The 18,843-nt window shown below is 39.5% G+C and overlaps 2 protein-coding genes across 2 annotated transcripts; one reads left to right on the forward strand and one right to left on the reverse strand.

The window, feature by feature from the left end:
- Window positions 1-5,319: 5,319 nt before the first annotated feature.
- On the reverse strand, window positions 5,320-11,973 carry LOC111219781 (acyl-CoA desaturase-like). The gene is made up of 6 exons (XM_022742569.1): window positions 11,821-11,973; window positions 11,299-11,554; window positions 9,917-10,047; window positions 9,592-9,797; window positions 8,886-9,118; window positions 5,320-7,811 (listed from the first exon to the last, which is right to left on the reverse strand). The coding sequence occupies exons 2-6, from the start codon at window positions 11,528-11,530 to the stop codon at window positions 7,612-7,614; spliced, it is 1,002 nt and encodes a 333-aa protein (XP_022598290.1). The 5' UTR covers window positions 11,531-11,554; window positions 11,821-11,973; the 3' UTR covers window positions 5,320-7,611.
- A 1,777-nt stretch (window positions 11,974-13,750) lies between these two features.
- On the forward strand, window positions 13,751-18,635 carry dnajb12 (DnaJ heat shock protein family (Hsp40) member B12). The gene is made up of 9 exons (XM_022743079.1): window positions 13,751-14,003; window positions 15,279-15,456; window positions 15,558-15,703; window positions 15,851-16,024; window positions 16,112-16,182; window positions 16,407-16,516; window positions 17,063-17,235; window positions 17,400-17,541; window positions 17,665-18,635. Exons 1-8 carry the CDS (start codon window positions 13,871-13,873, stop codon window positions 17,519-17,521), a joined length of 1,107 nt encoding a protein of 368 aa, XP_022598800.1. The 5' UTR covers window positions 13,751-13,870; the 3' UTR covers window positions 17,522-17,541; window positions 17,665-18,635.
- Window positions 18,636-18,843: the final 208 nt, after the last annotated feature.

An 18,843-nucleotide genomic window follows, 5' to 3' on the forward strand; every position in this document is an offset into this window, starting at 1 on the left:
TTGTTCTATTCACCTGATGTAATAGATTGTGTCAAGTTCATTGTGCCATTAGGGGTTTTGGGCCAAAGCACTGCAGAAGGATGTCACACAGTGATTGTCGAGTTGTTTTTTTTCTCATTCTATGTTAACTAAGCCCTAACTAATAGCACTGGTACTTCCTAATAGCTTGTGTGAATGACTGAATGTAAATGACTTTTTCTTTTCACCCTCAGACTTGCTTCAGTGTGCATGTTCCCCATGTTAACTCCTTCAATGACTGCTGAGTTCACATGGCAGCTCGCAAACAAAAATTACATTCATTTATGTTGAAACTGAAAATTAATTAATATCCTCGCAGCTCCCTCTGTTGAAGATGCTCTTGCTCTTCTTTCTACCCACTCTACATCTTAACCTTTTGTAACTGAACGACTTTTTTTTCTTTCTTTTTTGTTTTTTTTCTTTTGAATCATACTTGTTTTAGATTTAGATCATACAACCTAAATGAACTGTCAAATGAAATCAAACAAACATGATATTCTGAGGTTTGTAGCTGGACATAAAAGCTGGATAGTTTGGTGTATCATGGCAGCAGAAGGCAGTAAAGTGCCTCAGTGTGCTCATTTTGGTTGCACAGATATTTATACAATCCATGTTGCTTACTTTACTCATTTCGGTATCTTTTTCAAATAAAATTCCTCTTCAAAGGGCTTGAGATTTGATTGGTTTCTTCATCAGCTCATGGATTTATTAATGGTGTATAGATAAGCTATTGACCATTATAAGGACAACCTTTGGATTGCCAGGTTTTATTACTCTAATTCATCATTATTGCTGTTGGCTTGTTAGAAAGATAGCAACCTGTGACCCTTTAATATTTATAAATGGAAAATCAGTGACTTATTAGAAATATTACAGTTTCAGAAAAGCTGCCCCATTAGAAACTGTTACCAAAATGTCACATTTAGGAATATGTGCTTTTGGTTTGATTCCACATATGACTATGAATTATGAATTCTATTGTTTGTTTGTTTTGTTTTTAGTTGTTGGGTTTTTTGTATGTAATCGCTTATGTTTTCTTTTTGCAGATTCTCAGTGTCCTGAACCAATTACCAGCAAAATCTACTATATCTAAATATCTAAACTACAGTACATGCTGTTTTCAAAATTATCTATATATCTATATATTTGACATGTGTATATGTTTATACCTATATAATATATGAAGCAAGTGTCATAAACACATACTTTAACTTGGAAGCTGTAATTACTTTAGATTTTACATACAAAATACATGATGAACAAATACAAAACCAATTATAATGGATTCAACTGTATAAAGCAGTTAAATATCATGAATAGTTACATTAAACTGATGCTTACACATGATTGCACCAAAAAGTTTAATCCAATGAAACAATACCTATATTGTAGCACTTTGGAAGAGGGCAGTGAGTACTTTCAGGTAGATTTTCGTTCCTCACTATTAACATTAACATAGGCAGTTTCCACTTTGAACAGTAGATGGCGCTCTAAATGCATTTGTCTTTTTTTGTTGTTTTTATATATTGACCAAAGGAAATATACAGCATTTGCCTTATCTTTCAGTGGCTGCCAGACAAAATGCCACGCCCAGCACTTCATTAAAATTTTCTAAACCTACAACGACAGGAAATGAGCCACTTTTAACTCCTGCTTCTTTTCCCCATTTTCACCAAAGGCACGTGAATGCACCGAAGTCTGCATTTCCGACTTATTTTCCTGACGACTTGTAGACTTAGAGAGGCGTTTCTTAACTCACTGCTTTCTTTCACTGTCACGTCCAGAGGCTGTGAAATGTCAGTAAATGTGCAAGCTGGCACAGGTGGTTCACCCGCCCTGCCCCTATTGGTCCAGGAGGATCATAAGTCAGGACCTCGCTGCGGATTGGCCGGCTGGAGTCAGACGCTGTGAGCTGCGTGGCGTGAATGTTTTTTGGGGGATTTTGAACTGCAGTAACCTCGGAATCATGTCAGCCTGGGGTGATGGTGGTATAATGCAACTTCACTACACATCACACCACAGCAGCTTCCTGAGTCATGCTGTACTCTCCCTGTATGGGACACTGAGTTGGCTCAGTGTTTAATAAAGCTGCAATGTCCTGCCTGTAACTCTGACATACCAGTGTACCAGTACAAGCACAGTAGTTTATAAAGTTATGATCCTGTCAGAAACCACCCAACTATGACCAGTGGTGGAAACATTTACTCATGTACTTGTATTTTACTGGATTATTTTCAAATGATGCTGCTCTCTCGCATTTAAGCTTTAGTTACTTTGCAAATTCACGTTATTAATACAAAATATAATAAAAAATCAATTCTGAATTTAGTATTGTGGCAGGTTGGTTGTCCCCAACTTTACCAGCTGTAACATTAAAGTGATTCTTACACATTAATGTTGGCTTGAATGTGTATGTGTATGAAGCAGTTGAAGTAGTATTAAGAGATGGGGGAAAAAAGCAAAAGAGATGCAAACTGTAGTAACTCAGCTGAGCTAGCTGCTGGGATGATATATCCCCTGACAAAAGGATTTTGAGCTTGTAAAGTGATGTTCACAAATAATTTGAAAGTTTATAGGTGTAAATCAACCTTTGTAAACCTGTAAATTGTCTATTTATCTGTTTGTGTGCTTGTATGTGTGTGTGAGTGTGTGTGTGTGCAAGTCTAACCAGCTGCTACTCTGAAGTATCATTATAGATAAAGCTATCTGACAGCATACAAGTAGTAGCGACATTTAAGTGATGCTTATACATTAATGCTCTAATAAGTATAATCCAATAATATATAATTCTAATGAGTACTTTTATTCTTGGTATTTGAAGAATATTTTTGATGCTAATACTTGTGTACTTTTACTTATGCACAATTTTTTTAATGCATAATTTTTTCTTGTTACAGAGTAAGACTCAGGAGGCAGATGTAAAAGTACAGATGCGGGAAAGAGAAGGCACGTGGCACAAAGACAAATCCGGCAGAGGGCAAATGGAAACTAAGGAGCTAATGAGGGAATGTTGAACAGGTGAGCAGGTGAGTGGGAAGGAGGAGCAGGTCAGGTGATTCTGCTGGAAGGGAAGGTGGGCAGGCAGACGGGAGTGGCAGCAGATTGGACTGAATGAATGAAAGCACGAACGAGCAGACTGAAACCATGACAACTGCTATTGTTACTTCGGTGACAGTAGATTAACTCAAGTACTATATAGGCTACATAAGTAGAAGTTTGAGGTACTTGTACTTAATTGGAGTATTTCCATTGTCTGCTACTTTCTACTTCGATTCAAGGTGTTTCAATGATTCGTTTAGTCTATAAATTGCACTAAAATAGGCCAAAGGAAGATATTTCATTTACAGTGACATGTAATAGAGAATGAAATCGCAACAGACACTGGAATTTCGGCATTTTTGTTTCATAAATGACTTGACATCTATGATTAATTGACTAATTGTTTAAAAAAATTAGAGTACTTAGGGAACAAACCACGTACTCCTCGACCTGAAAGTCAGTTTTAATATAAACTGGCTGCTGGTCAGCACACTGGTCTGACATTCCTCTCTGCCCTGTGTAAACCGTTTGAGAGTGCTTTACTCATCTGCAGGCAAGAGCTAATAACTGCAGTATTAAATAGGAGGGATATATTTGACTCGCACACTTGTGTCAGCAGCAAAATGGATGTGTTCGGTTCTTAACCACAGAAGGCAAATGCTCAAGGGAACAGAAAAATCCCCAGACAATCTCCCAGCGGGATTTTTAGCAGAAAATTGCAGATCACCATCTTCACATTCCCACATAAAAAAAAACGTGTTGGTAGAAGTATTCAGGTCATTCACTTTATCAAAGTTAGCAATACCACAATGTAAAAATACGCCATTACAAGTAAAAGTTGTGAATCCAGTGTTCCTCATGTTTTATTCCTATTAGTATTCCCTGTTGTGTTGTTATAGTCTTATATTATTCTGAATATGTTGAGTTCTCTGACTCTTGGTCGGACAAAACACGACATTTTCAATGTCAACTCAGACTCTGGGAAATTGTGTTTGGCATTTTACACTGTTTTCTGACATTTTATAGACAATACATTCATTAATCAAGAAAATAATCAGTAAAGAAAATACTTGTTAGTTGCAGTACTAGTTCATAAGTATCACAAGTACCCATTATGCAGAAAGTTATAATGGTATAAGTATTTCAATATTGGAATATTATAACTGATGCATGAATGTGTAAGCAGCATTTTCATTTGTTGTAGGTAACAGTTCACACTTAAATGATATAAACTGATCATATGTTTAATATGTAAAATGTTAACCTGAAAAGTAGCTTTTCTTTCTACATTTCTGATAAATTGTAGCTAATGAAGAAAAATCACTCTGAAATGTTGGAATTTGAGCAGCTATGAATTAGCATGCAAGGTATACATGTCTAAAATTTTACTTTAGTAGGTTCTAGAATAGATAAGCTTATGAAATAGAAAGCATTGTCAGAGATAAAACCAGCAGGTCCCAACATTTTTGGTTTCCACCAAAGAGACGGCTTTTCTTTTGTTAACTTCTCAGCTGGTTTCTGCGGGAACGTTCCCCGAACATTCCATGAGCCATGGCCCACGTGCCGGTGAGACAAGCACGGATTAACCACGGGGACGATTGGGCCGGTGCCAGCTCAACTAGCAAAATGAAACTTGAATGAAACTGGAAATGAAACTGGCCCTCTATTTAAAGTATTCACGGCCTAAAGAGGTCGAATTATCTAGTATGTCACATGACAATCAAAGACTAGAGAAAAGACCAAAGTGTGAATACACATCTGTGAAGCAGAACTTGTTTCTGTTACTATTATATTCATGTATTGGAACTGTTACTTGAATAAAGGATCTGAATAGTGTCAGCCAGAATAGAACAGACTTCTTCTCCACTGTTAAATGGTGGAGGATGAATCCAGCCCTGACATGTGGCCTCATTCATTCACTTAATCAAGATGAAATGCTTCATGTTTGTATGAGGTTTGCTGCAGCAGGTGAAGCTGGATCATCTGTTTCACTTGTGTCAAAACTGAGCCAACTTTAAAACTAAGACATGACTTTCAATTTGTACCAGACTGAAAAGAAGAGGAAGAGAAAGTCCACTGGCTGTAGTCCAAGGCTGAAAACACAAGTCTGGTTAAAAAAAAAGAAAAGGTTAGGTGTTGACCTCTTAAGCCAGTCAGAATTTTTTTGAAAATTCAAAGATTATGTGGAGTACAGATATTTATAAGACAAAGTGAAAACACAGTGAATAAAAAGAGGAAGAAAAAAAGAAGAGCGACAACTGCTTGAATTACCAGTGTATTGAAAATATTGTGAATTTAATTTCAGAATAGAACACAGTTGAGATTTGACATAATCATTCAGACTGACAACCTTTTGATCCTCATTGTCATTAGGAAAATGTTGATTTCTACGCTCTGGACAGCGGGAGTTGTTTGCATGGCTTGTGATATTTATTGTCGGGTTTGGTAGGAGCTCTGATGATGCTCCAACATTCCTCATGACAGCACCTTTGTGTGGAGGATTTCATACTGAGATGCTGTGATGGGTTGAAACTAGTTGGCACATCCATCAGGGACCATATTTTTCAAGTTAAATTTGGTGATTAAAACGTCTGCACCAGGCGTTAAGTTTGTATCAGATTGTATGAAAATGAACGTCTATGCTCTAGTCATATATATCTATATATATATTTCATATATTTTATACTACCTTGATGTTGTCACGCAACCATTTGGCTAAATTAAATGCTCATGTGGTTTAAAAATAAAAACAATGTTCGACCTGGTGCTTCAGCCTGTAAACATGGACCACGGTCAGATTTGTTTTGTGGTGCTTGAGCCTTTTTGTCTTAACTGACAGGACATGAAGAAGATCAGGAATGGATGCAAGTCATAAGGCATTAGGTTGTATCCTGACTCTTGGGAAAAAAAAAGAGCTGCTCCAATTTGATATATTTTATCAGACTGTCTGCCAAATTTTGGAATGCAGAAACTTGTTCAGGTTAGAGCAATAATTTTTTTTAAGTCAATAAGAAAAAAAAAACAAAATAAATACATAAATAAGGTCATGTAAGCATTCCGCACACCAGAATTGAAGATGAACATAAACATCGCTGCACCTGAAATTTTGCAACAACAATCAGCTTTTGTAGGACATCAAAAGGAAACCAGACCCTGTCTCAGAAATCACCACGGCAACAGTTCTGATGATCCAAAAGCGATGCAGCTCCACAGTACATTACAAAAATAGACGCGGTTCTGCCGTTAGAGTCACCGACAAAAAAAATACACCTCACTACAACACCTACTACAGTATATCGTCATGCATGGGTGGCATGTTGTTTTTGTAACACCAGAACTGTCACATGACCTGCTGCTACATCGACCAATGGGACCGCTGCTGCAGATGTTTCGGGACAAAAGAGGGACATGTCGGATAAAAATCTCAAAGAGGAAGCAAAAGCCACTGATGCCACAATATTTAAAAACTTCCATGACAATGTTAAGTGAAGAAGCAATATCGACTTAGTGTGCTCTAGTGGACCATAGAGATGATTATAAATATGGCGACAATTGGCACGCTCTTGGCACTGTGATATATTCACCAGAAACACAAAAAAAGTCAATTAAACATTGCATGGTTCTACGGTAAAATGACATTTATCATTTGCTGTTAATGTTCAATGGCAGTTTTAATTTAATGATAAATGTGTCCCTTAAATTGTCTTGAAAACGCTCCATCCAATTATTACACAGACTAAATACAGTATTAGTCTTTTTTTTTCTGCAAAAGACAACCAAGTTATACACAGAAACACAATGCATGACTTGGTTTCTGTACAGGTTTGGCATACCAGTTGTCAGTATAGTCAAGTTATAATAAGACGGTCTGGGTTCCCTCACTCTTCCATCATGTGCCATATTTCATTAAAGCCAGCAACTTTTTTTTTCCTTTTTTTTTTAACGAAACGAACGTGATTCAAACTCTCATCCTTTTTTTTTTCCTTTTTTTTTCAGATCTTAGAGCGCTCCAAAACTTAATTTATATCAGAACTGTAAAAACTTGCTGTAAACTGCAATAAAAGGCAACAGTCTCCCCATCAGCATCATACCTTATCAGTTAAAACATTGTTACTCCATATTTCAGTGCTCCACTTCTTGTCTATTTTGATTAATAATTGAGTAATACTTACAGAAAAATGATCGGCTACATGACTGATCTTGCATGAAGAAATGCACACCAAAGTGGCAAAACAGCGGAGAATGAAGTTGACTTTTAAAATGTATCTACTTCAAATCTAAAACATCTTTGCAAGACCTTGGCCTGACTGAACAATAGAAACTGAGGCTAAGAGCTTAGCAAAAATGTGTTGTTTTTTTTGTTTTTTTTTTTATCCATCTTGAACATTTTGTTTAGTTACAGCTACAAAAACCACAAAAACAAGCAAAATGTGGTCAAGGCCCTCATGAAGCTGACTTTCATCCTCAGAGGATGAGAAATGTATAGCTGTCAAAGACTGTGAAGCTTCTTCGTTTCGGTTGTCTTGCCTTGAAGCTGACCACAACTCAACAATCTTAGCCACTCCGGTGGCTTCCGTCTCCAGTGCGCTGTATTCGGGCCAGTACCAGCTCGTGGGACACTCTCTTGCGGTCCTTGGCCAGGCCCAAGAAGCACATGAAGTCGATGAAACAAGTTGTAAGGTTCAACTTGCAGCCAAACTCGCTGGTTGCATAGTCATAGGGGAACGTGTGGTGGTAGTTGTGAAATCCCTCACCTGTATGGCACAGGAAACAGAGATGAACATTTCATACTAAAAACAGGAATCGATTCAGACTCTTCACAGCTGCAACATGTTTACAAGACAAAGACAAACCTAACTGCAAGTGACTGTAAGTAACTGTCTCTTATATTTGATGGAAAGTTAAGCCCTTTATCCTACAGTTTTTGGTAACACATCAATCAAGACACATTCTTGGCACAAGACTAGAGTTCTTGTAAACCACTACAGAGACAGAAAGCAGGTTTTCATTCAACCACAACATATACAGTTGGTTTCACAAGCAGGACTCCGCATACAGTGCTGGGCCATGAGGTGATTTTGGTGTGGTGGCTGCTTTTGGAACTGGATCACGTGATAACTACTGGCCTAAAAACACATTCTCCCATACATAATCACTGCAAAAGAAATGACTCTAAAATTATCAGTATGTTTTTTTCTCAGCAGCACAAACATCACAGTCATCACAATTTAAGCCATTAGGTCCAATAAAGAATAAAAAGTCTTGAACAGCCTGTGGGTAAATGATTTTTCCTCCATTTGTGGGCATGAGGAGTTAGCTAGCTCAGCCAGAGATGGTCTCTGAGGCCTAAACACACAGAAGCCTGATGAGCAGTTTTCATTGGAATGAAGTGGGGGACATTCATTGTGCGCCCTTTGTCGCTGCACTACTGACTCCTCCTGGTTAGTAGCGGTGGAGGTGGATAGAATGGGAATCAGGCATTGGGATAAATAAGGGCTTCAGAGCTGCAACTGTTGGCCGATTAAACAATCGACATAAAAATATCTACAACTATTTTGACAATTGTTTTAGGTCCAGCTTTTTTATTACACTAACTCAGTAGTCTGACTTACCTGATATTTTGCACAATTATTCCTTGTACAATGTCCATACATTTCAAGACAGGATTTAACTACTCTCCAAAAATGAACATGTACACGAATCAACAGTGTCAATAATTCACTCCTGCATTATTCAGACTGTGGCTCTAAGTTACTCTTCCAAATCTTTTTTTTTTTAAATCTTTTCTTTTGTAACAATCAGAGCATGCGTTCACACGTTCTTCATACCTATAGCGCTGAACGTGACAAACTTGTTCTCCCTGGGGTTGATGCTCTTGTCATAGGGCCTGTTCCCCCACATGTGAGCCGCGCTGTTGACCAACCAGGTGGCGTTCAGGACCAAGGTGTACCTCAGCAGAGCCGGGATGAAGTACGCCACCCACAGAGTCTCCCCCCACAGGTACCAAGGCACGAACATTGGGACGAAGAAGCACATGACCAGCACCGACGGCTTGTAATACCTGTCGAGGGGGTAGAGTGGGCGGAGAGCAGAAAGAATTGAACTTACTGTTTACTCAGCAGATCATAAACACACAAAAATAAACACACAATGCACTGCTTGTCACACATGGGATTCCTCACTCTCTCACTTTCCTCCACATGACACAGTTTTCATTGAAACCAACCTGTAGTCACTTTCTATGTGCATGAATGACATGTGAGTAACCGGGACCCTGTTAAACCAGAATGACAAATACAACCTGCACTGCAAACACAACTCTGCATTAGTGTTGGGTATATTGTTTTACATTAAGTTGCTTTTTATATTTGATATATTCTCAGAAAATAAAATAAGAAATGCAATGCTGCTTGTTCACTGTCAACACTACCTGACAAAGGAGTAAAATGCACATTTTGTAAAAAACTAAAATCTAATCTGATAATTTGCTATTGGATAAAACATAAAAATCAATCAGTGACTGAAGCTACTTACTTCCTTTGAAACATTACAACTTTGTCAGCCAGCAGGTCATTGAGCTCCAGCTTGCGTCCTTTCTCGATGACGTCGGGGTGTTTGCGCACCAGCAGCCAGCCAATGTGAGCAAAGAAGAAGCCTCGGACGGCGTTGTGAGGGTCCGCGTCTGTCTCTGAGTATTTGTGGTGGACCCTGTGGTCTCGAGCCCATTCAAAGATATCATTCTGTGGGTGTAAGTGAAGACAGAGATTACACACACTGTGGACCCAACATGGCATTTACACAGTAATGAAAACTGCTATTATCGCAATGTTAAGTGTGTGCTTGTGTCATTTTTAGGTACCTGAAACGCCATGGAGTTAGCAACACCAAGAAAGATCCTTAGTGGTAATGACGCCTTGTAGGATCTGTGACTCCACAGGCGATGGGCTCCTGCAGTAACTCCTAAAGCACTTATCAAAAAACAAAGTACGGCTGTGGGGAGAAATGCATCAACAAATTAGTTTGACCGCATACTACTCATCTATTCCTGTCATAAGCACTTTATTGCACCAACACTGCACATTGCAATGTATTTGCATCATGCACTGTCAAGAGTTAGGGCTGGGTTGTCAATCCTGCAACAAGTGATATATCAATCACATGTGATACATCGTGATATCTGTGTAACTGAAGGAAATCATCCCCTTGAAATTGTAAAATGTTTTTTTTCAAAAAGCAGAAATGATTGATTCACTATAACATCTTTTCAAACTGTGGTATGTGTTTGTGAATTTGCTCCAAAAATCTCTCAACAATGCAATTAAATGTGTCAACCTAGCTTTCCTGCACAATATATCTAACTGAAAATGTTTAAAATCTGCCTTTGCCTGAACTTGTCTGTACTAGCCTACTTGTTTGACAAGAAATTAAATAACAGCGAATCAAACAAGGTATATTACATGAACTGTGACACTCACTCGGTAGTGTAATTAAGTCACATCACATGATGACTGGATGGATAAAACCTTGCATGTATGATAAGACAAAGATTAAAATCTATCCAGAAGTCCACCCTTTTGGGCTCTGATTAATTTGCAGATGATTTTTATGATTAATCAATTAGTTGCATTGTCTATAAAATGTCAAATAAATAAAATGTCATCAGTTTCCAGGACCCCAAAGTGAGGTCTTAAAATGTCTTTCTTTATCCCATCAACAGTCAAAGACCCCAAAATATTCAGTTTGCAGTTACATAAAACAGAAAAAAACATACTCTGAGAGAGGGGGGAACTGTTGGCAAATGTTTGGCCTTTAAGGTTTATAAACAACTCCAACAATTAATTGATTATCAATTGCTGATTTCTTCTCTATTGATCAACTAATCAATAAGACGACAAATTGTTTCAGCTCTAATATATTGTCACTTATTGGCAGATCTCTGTTGTTCAGGAGTACAAGTAACATCCTGACAAGCATGCACTGACATTAAATTTCTGATAATATATGCCTCATCTACGTTTCCCCCTACATGCAGGATACTGGGAGGATCATGCACAGATCTATGTAACCACCACCTTTTTGCAAGCATGCAGCAGTGGTGAGAAAGTGGGCCGGGCTGCTGACATAACAGCTGTGATTAAGAAAAAAACGTGAATTTAATTTAAAAAAGAAAACACCACTATCAACACCCAGCCCGTTCAGAAATACTGTTAACAGGTAGATTTACTTTCTATATATACTTACACCAAAGCAAGGTCAAAGGAGATGCTGAAGGGATGAGGAACACGCCGTACAGGGCACCTATATGCAACAGAGTCATCAATATGACATTTTTCCACACGATGATCTTGGGAGGTTTGGGGCCCTCTTTCTCTTTGTATGTGTGATCAAACGCGTCTTCTGTGGTGGCCTCTGGAGGAACATTTCCGTTGCTGGACTTATGCTGCTTCTTCTCCAACGCCTCCGCCTCCGTCATCGTGGCTGCGGTTTGGGCGATGCGCTGAGCGGCAAACATGAGAGAAATCCGTCACCCCGGTATTTTTGTGACGAGCTAACGTCACAGAAGCTAACAAAAAAACACCCTCCTCACACGGTGAATACGTTAATTATTTCTGTGCTATCCAGCTAGCCCGGTAAGCTAGCTGTTTGACGCTGGATGGCAATGTAACGATGATGCTGACTTCTAACTGTGATACGACACTCGCCGCGTTGCATAACACTGATATTACACCTGTAGAGAAAATAAAGGGCAGATAAATAACTCACCAAAGACAAGGAAGATGAGGTGAAAGGAATGTCCGGCTGTTAAACGGAGACGAAGCTGGTCTGTTTAACCCAAAACTACAGTAACCCAGAAAAGGAAGAGTGACAGTCAGCAGCTCCGCAGCGATCGCATCAATGGGAGCTGGAGCTGGAGGTGCGACTGACCAATCAGCGTTCAGATCTCGCCTCAAGCCCGCGCTCTGATTGGCTGCCTGTTTATCTGCTGTTCACCTTTTATTCATTCTTCTGCCAGATGTATATTTACCTCCCCAGGAGAGCAGCTGCTGCTGTCTAGACATGTATTGAATTAACCGCACTCATACTTCAATTTACGCGTAGATTAAAACAAATTTACAGTGACACAAGTAGGAGTGGAAAAAAAAGTGTTAAATTTAATGTTGAAACAAGTTAGTTACTTGTTTGGACCCCCGCCCACCCACAAATACAGGGGAAATACAGGGATGCTTGCTCTGTTACGTCATCCTCATCAGCCGACAGCAATAAAGTTATGTTCAAACCATTAAAAAACAAAATTCAAAAAAATTCACCCATGAGCAAATCATCCTACATATTTTCGATGGGCTGATATTTTTAAAGTGAAATGAAGAAACACTACTGCATACTATCTTCGAGTTTTACTTTCTATTTCATGACCTTAAAAAACAGAATAAAAAATGAACAGTAACTGTGGTATGTGGCATGTGACTTTGTGACAAGGCTGGCTTCTGTGACAGGACAATGATCCAAACCAAAAATCAAAATCCACCATGCACTGATTCAACAAAGACAAGCTGAACTTTTCGGGCAGCCCTCATAGTCTCCTGACTTGAACATCACTGAAAAGCTGTGGTTAAATCTTGTGTGGGTACAGCAAAGTTAGATGCAGAACATGCAGTGTGTGAAACACAGTCTAAAAATATCTCAGAAGTTGAAGTGATCTGAAAGAAGAGTTGGTGAAAAAAAAAGACTCTTCGCAGGCCATGAAAAGCATTTACAGGCTGTGATATCTGACAAAGGGGGGTTATATTACTATTGATTTAACAGGGTGCTCAAACTTTTGCACATGCCACAATAACTGTAAATTAAAGCTCATGAAATAAGAAGTTACCCTGCATTAACATTTGAAGAAAGGCTCATATGTAATGTCTGTTTTTTTGCAGGGGTTGTATTTGTTTCTTTTTACTTCAAAAAAGAAACAAAAAACGAGGGTGCCCAACCTTTTGCAAACAAATTTTGCATGCAAGTAAAATAAAATTTCACCAGAGAACAATCATGTCTCTGTAAAACTGCTACTCAATGTTTCTCATTTGTGAAGTGAATTTCAGTCCACAGCTAAAGGATTTGCAGTATTTATTTCAATCAAATAATGTAAAAAGACTATTAACTGACTCACAGATGGATTACTGAATGGGCACAGGCCCACAGGTCTGAGGAGTCAGGTGGCCCCTGTTCCTGACCCTCTATTTAAAATGACTTGTAACATTTATTTTCAAAAAGTCAGTCAAACTAGTAGAAAGACACAAAAACGACTTAAAAAAGGAACTACAAAGAGAAAGGATAGCTGCAAAGGAAAATCTACTTAGAGATAGAGAGAAATGATGCATAAAACTATCATAACAGGACACAGTCATTGTGTGTCTCTTACAGGCTGAAGGTCTAGTTCCTGTAGGAACGGTAGGGGGCCTTTAACATATCTGTGGCCAGGGGCCCATTGTCTCATAATCTGTCAATGGATTGAGGTGATGTTGAACTGAGGAGGTAGTTACAGATAAGCCAAAATGTATGAGGGTTAATACATCCATAGCTTTTCACATTCATGACCTACATTTGAAAACGATTTGTCTCCATCTAGTGGAGAAATGAGGCAGCGCAGGGAGCCGACGCTGCCTTCACATTCCCAAAATCTCCACACACATGCGAGCAGCAGCAGCAGTCGATCTCACAGCTGATACATTTATGTCACCAGCTGACACCATTTGCAGCATCCACATGACGGCATCAGCAGGCGCCTATATTTACTTCTGGTCCAGTTAGCCGCTGCTGCCCCGCTGCAATGGAGGTAAACAGGGACGAGGCGGAGCGCTGCATTGACATTGCAACTGCGGCGTTAACGAACGACCAACCGGAAAAGGCGCAGAGGTTCCTGGAGAAGGCGCAGAGACTCTTCCCGACAGAGAAGGCCAAGGGTGAGTTAAAATGGCCGTGCCGGAGTAAAGGGGAGCTTCAGCTGGGGAGGTAGGTACGCAGCATCATCATCATCACCTGCAGCATCACCTGCATCCCGGATGAGCTCTGCAGCGCGTGCAGCCGGGGCCTGTGATAGCCCACTAGCTTTTGTGCAAAATACTGGCTACTGCATGTCATAATGTTGTCAGTGCAAGACAAATGAAACTGCCCCTGTGGTAGCTATTGCTTATCAATGAAATATCATGTACACCCCCTCAACATGAAGCAGATAAGCGTGTCAGTGACAACACTTGTTATCGGCTGCTTTTCCATTAGACAGGCCCAGGCTAGCTAAACATAGAAAGTCAGTTAACTACAGAGCAAGAGAGGGTGAGAGGGACACAAAGACCCCTGAACGTGTCATTACTCTGTTTATTGCAGGGCTGAACAATTAATCGAAATATTAGGCCTATTGAAATATGGCAAAGTGCAATATCCAATTTGCAGAAGCTGCAGGTCACAACATACCATTATAAATACAGCATTGTGGTGTTACAGAGATGTCCCATCCTACAAATACTCCCCGGGTGTGAGGAAACATGCCTGTTTGGTACAGACCCCATCAAAGATCATATAAATATTTATTTTTATTTTTTTCAGTGAAAATGAATTTCAAAAATACCCACCCAAATTGTGACCAATATCACAGTCACATATATGGTTCAACCCTATATAATATATAATATAATATCCCTAGACCTACCGTTCCAGCTCCCGACCAAGAGATACAATAATACATGTATGATACAAAATGCAGAAAAGGGAGAAATACATGCACTACAGAAAAAATGATGTGTATGAATATGAAGTTTTGAGCACTAATGTAAAGTAAGGATGCTTCCAAAAACAATGTTAAACGCAAATAGTTTTAATTTATCAATTAACTTCTTACAAAGTGCAGTAAATAGAAAAAAACCTTCAGTTTAAGGCTGCCACAGTTTCTGTTATATAACGTACATCATCTAACTGCTGTCTTTAGTAAGTCATCTGGAAAAAGGGCTCACATAAGCTACGCCTACCTACAGTCTATTGTGATGTAAATGTGCTTACTACAGCATGTTACCTACTAATGCCAAGTATTCAAGTGTAATATGCCATGATATGTACTCTCCATATGTAACAGGACCTGCCTGGTTAATCTGACCATTATCAGAGAGAAATGATCTTTCAGTCGCTCCCTCTCTATGCCTGAATATCTTTTAATGCTTACAACATTGTCTTTGTATTGGTTCTAGTACTGCTGGACCTCATAGCAAAAAATGGATTTATACCCAGACAAGGCAGCCACTCAGAGTTCAGCGGGTCCTCGGGCCCTCGACAGCGACAGACCCCCAGTGAGAATACGAGACCCGAGGAGAAGCCTTCGGACACCTCAAAATCCTACTCGGCAGATCAGCTGGATGCTGTGAGGAGGTGAGGCTGATACTCACGTACATCTGGTACTATTAGAAGGAATAGTTTACTCACCTTTTTATATGCAACCTGACATTGAGAGTCACGTGATCTCTACACAGGATAAAACAATGTAAAGACTTCTATGAAATTCTCGGGGTCCAGAAAGACGCCTCCGATGACGAACTCAAAAGATCATATAGAAAACTTGCTTTGAAATTCCATCCAGACAAGAATCATGCTCCGGGTGCTACAGAGGCATTTAAAGGTAATGAACTTTGGCTCATCACTCCAGTTGGTGATGTTAATGCAGAAAGCTAATTAGAAGCTATAATTATACTCAGTAAAAGTGTCTTTTAGCCCTTCTTTCTGATGCTTAAACATAATTTGACTTTTGAATTTCCCTTTCCAAAAGCTATTGGGAATGCATATGCTGTTCTGAGTAACGCAAACAAAAGACAGCAGTATGATCAATGTGAAGAGGAGAGGAGACATCCTTCAAGACATGGTCCAGACGATGGGAACTTCGAGCCAGATATTTCGCCTGAAGACCTCTTTAATATGTTCTTTGGAGGAGGTTACCCGTCAAGTTAGTGTCACCGTTTTTGTGTTTTCATACCAGGTTATGCTGGTCATGATCTGTCCATTAACTGCTACATATGCTACATTAATCCAGGTAATGCTAATGTGTACACTAATGGGCGGATGCGTCATCAAAGGCGAGAGAGACGAGAACGGCAGCGAGATGTGAGTTTGGTGTTATTATTAGAGCTCCTGCAGACTGCAGATATGCACATGATGTAATGTTATTGTTAAACAGCAGGGGGAGACATTGAGTTGTCTGTAATTTTACCTTCTTGAGATGCACTCTGCAATATGCAAGTCTTTTCATAGATTTTAATTTTTCTTTAAACCAGGCAGAGGGCTGGGGAATGTTTCTGAATCAGCTGTTGGTGATGTTTTCTTCGCAGGGAGGTCTTGCTCTCTTCGTGCAGGTCATGCCCATCCTCATCCTGGTTATTGTATCAGCTCTCAGTCAGATCATGGTCAACAGCCCCCCCTACAGCCTCAGCTTCAGGCCGTGAGTGCTGATCCCTGCTCTGAAAGCCTGCCTAAGAAGGATGTTATTAAATAACACAACTAACTGTTGTTTTTTGCAAAATTTTGCGAGGGATTTAGACAAAAGATTATCTAGATGTTACATAAAATTCAGCATAATCCAACCCAGGTTTTTTCCATGATGGCTAATTGTCAGATTTTCATGCAGTTTTTTTGCACAAGCTGGCAAGCAAAGAATGCTGCGTGTGTGGAAATGTCACTGATTTATAGGTTAAGCAGCAAAAAAATAGATTTGCTCTCATAGTTCTTGAAGTTATTTTAAGATAGATCCATTATATTGACTCTTCAGTTACTTGTTTGATTTCTTGATGCTGCTTCAGTTAGTTCCAAATAATCATGTTGTCTGCCTTTGTGTTTCAGATACACTTGTGTAGCTTCTGGCCCGTACGTGAGCCATTATCAGCCATGAGTCATGTTAACAGAGACAGACGGTGCCACATCTGTCATCCCTGTCATTGTCACATGGTCACATGATATGTCTCCCACACTTGGTCCTATCTTTCTGCAGGTCAGCAGGTTATACCCAGAAGAGGCTGACGGAGAACCTGAAGGTGCCATATTATGTGGGGGAGCAGTTCTCCAAAGAGTTTGCTGGAATGAATCTGAAGAATTTGGAGCGGACGGTGGAGGATGATTATATTTCTAACCTTCGCAACAATTGCTGGAAGGAGAAACAACAAAGTATGTTTGCCAGGAAAACAAATCGTGCTTATTTATTTATTCATCCATGAATATTGACTGTTGCTTCCGTCATTATCAATTCTGGGGAAAACGATTAAAAACATATTCAGATTTTTATTACACCGCATGTATCTTTCATGAATTGTTTCTGTTGTTTCCTGCAGAGGAGGGCATGCTATACAGAGCCCGCTATTTTGGAGACACTGATCTGTACCAAAGAGCACAGAGGGCTCGCACACCGAGCTGCGCCAAGCTGTCCGAGATCACAGCTTCATTACATGGTTGAAGCTGCTTCCATAATTCAAAGCAAGTTCTCTACACTACGACTTTTTTTTTTTTTCATTTCTGAACACTTTTTTTTTTTTTTTTTTTAGTGGCATGTTTTCTGTCACTCACTGTTCTCTTGTTTTTTTTTCTTGTCGTCTCCAGAGTTTCCAGAATCAACACAAAAGATGACTGGCTGTAAATAGATGAGCTTTACCAATCTGGAGACTGAAGATGACTCAACAAGCAACACAAACAGACCAGCACCAATCTGCATCAAACTGACCACACGAACTGGTTGAAACTATGAATTTTAGTATGTGAAAATTAAATGTAATGTTAATATAATGTTATGAAATGGAAAAGCCACTTAAAATAGCTTGTCCTCCTGACAGCATACGGGTTTGGAAAAAAAGAAGCAAAAAACAAACCCTCCAAGCCCAACTTTTGACTGGACCGCTGTGACGCTGGCAGAGGTCACATTATGGTTTTTTGCAAGAATGCAGTATGAAAGCAGAGCTTAGTGAGGTTAGATATTGTCGTACGGATGTCATTCATGTAGCAGTCGAGTAGATACCACAGCAAAAGCTTCCTCTTTCATTTTATGCAGTCAGATCAGTGGGGGGGGGTGAGTTTTAGGGAGATTTGCTGATTTGACTTCAAATGCACATTCTGAAACTATGCAGGAATAATGTGAAACCTCTGATGAATATACACTCATGTCTAAGGTTTGTCAGACATACGAACACTGAGATTTGTCGTCTTCTGCTATATGTGTGTGTGTGTGTATGTGAGATCATAAGGAGATGTCCCTTTACACTTTGCCTCCCTTAATTGTATTAAGGATAGAATTATCAAATGTAACTTGATGGCACTTCACAATAAATGCCAAGAGAATGAGAGACGTGCCTACCCACAAAGTGGGGCTTTAACAGGTTGTAGTTTTGGAGCGTGATGTCTCATCTGTTGGAAAAAGCAGTCTTTGTCACACTTTTTAAGTTTATAGTAGGCTATTTATTCTCTGTATTATTTATCTTAAAAAAAAAAAAAAGGATTATCAAACCAGTACAGATCTTGCTCACTTTTTCCACCATGTTTTTACTCCCAGATGAAAATAAATATGGATGCTTAAAACATGTTGGAAGTGGCTCATGACTCCGAGCAGAACGAGAACAGAATGTGGAAATGAAAGCTCAGTCAGAAACATTTAGCGCATAAGAACTACCGACTTGGCTGGACCGACTGAGACGGGGAACTGGAAACACGGCTCTTCACACGTTTCAGCAGACGTGCAGCATGTGCCCGGCAGGAACTGCAGCGTCACATTCTTTCACCGCAAATGTA

This window comes from Seriola dumerili, unplaced genomic scaffold, assembly GCF_002260705.1.
Source record: "Seriola dumerili isolate Sdu_G_001 unplaced genomic scaffold, Sdu_1.0 BDQW01000068.1, whole genome shotgun sequence".
NCBI lineage: Eukaryota > Metazoa > Chordata > Actinopteri > Carangiformes > Carangidae > Seriola > Seriola dumerili.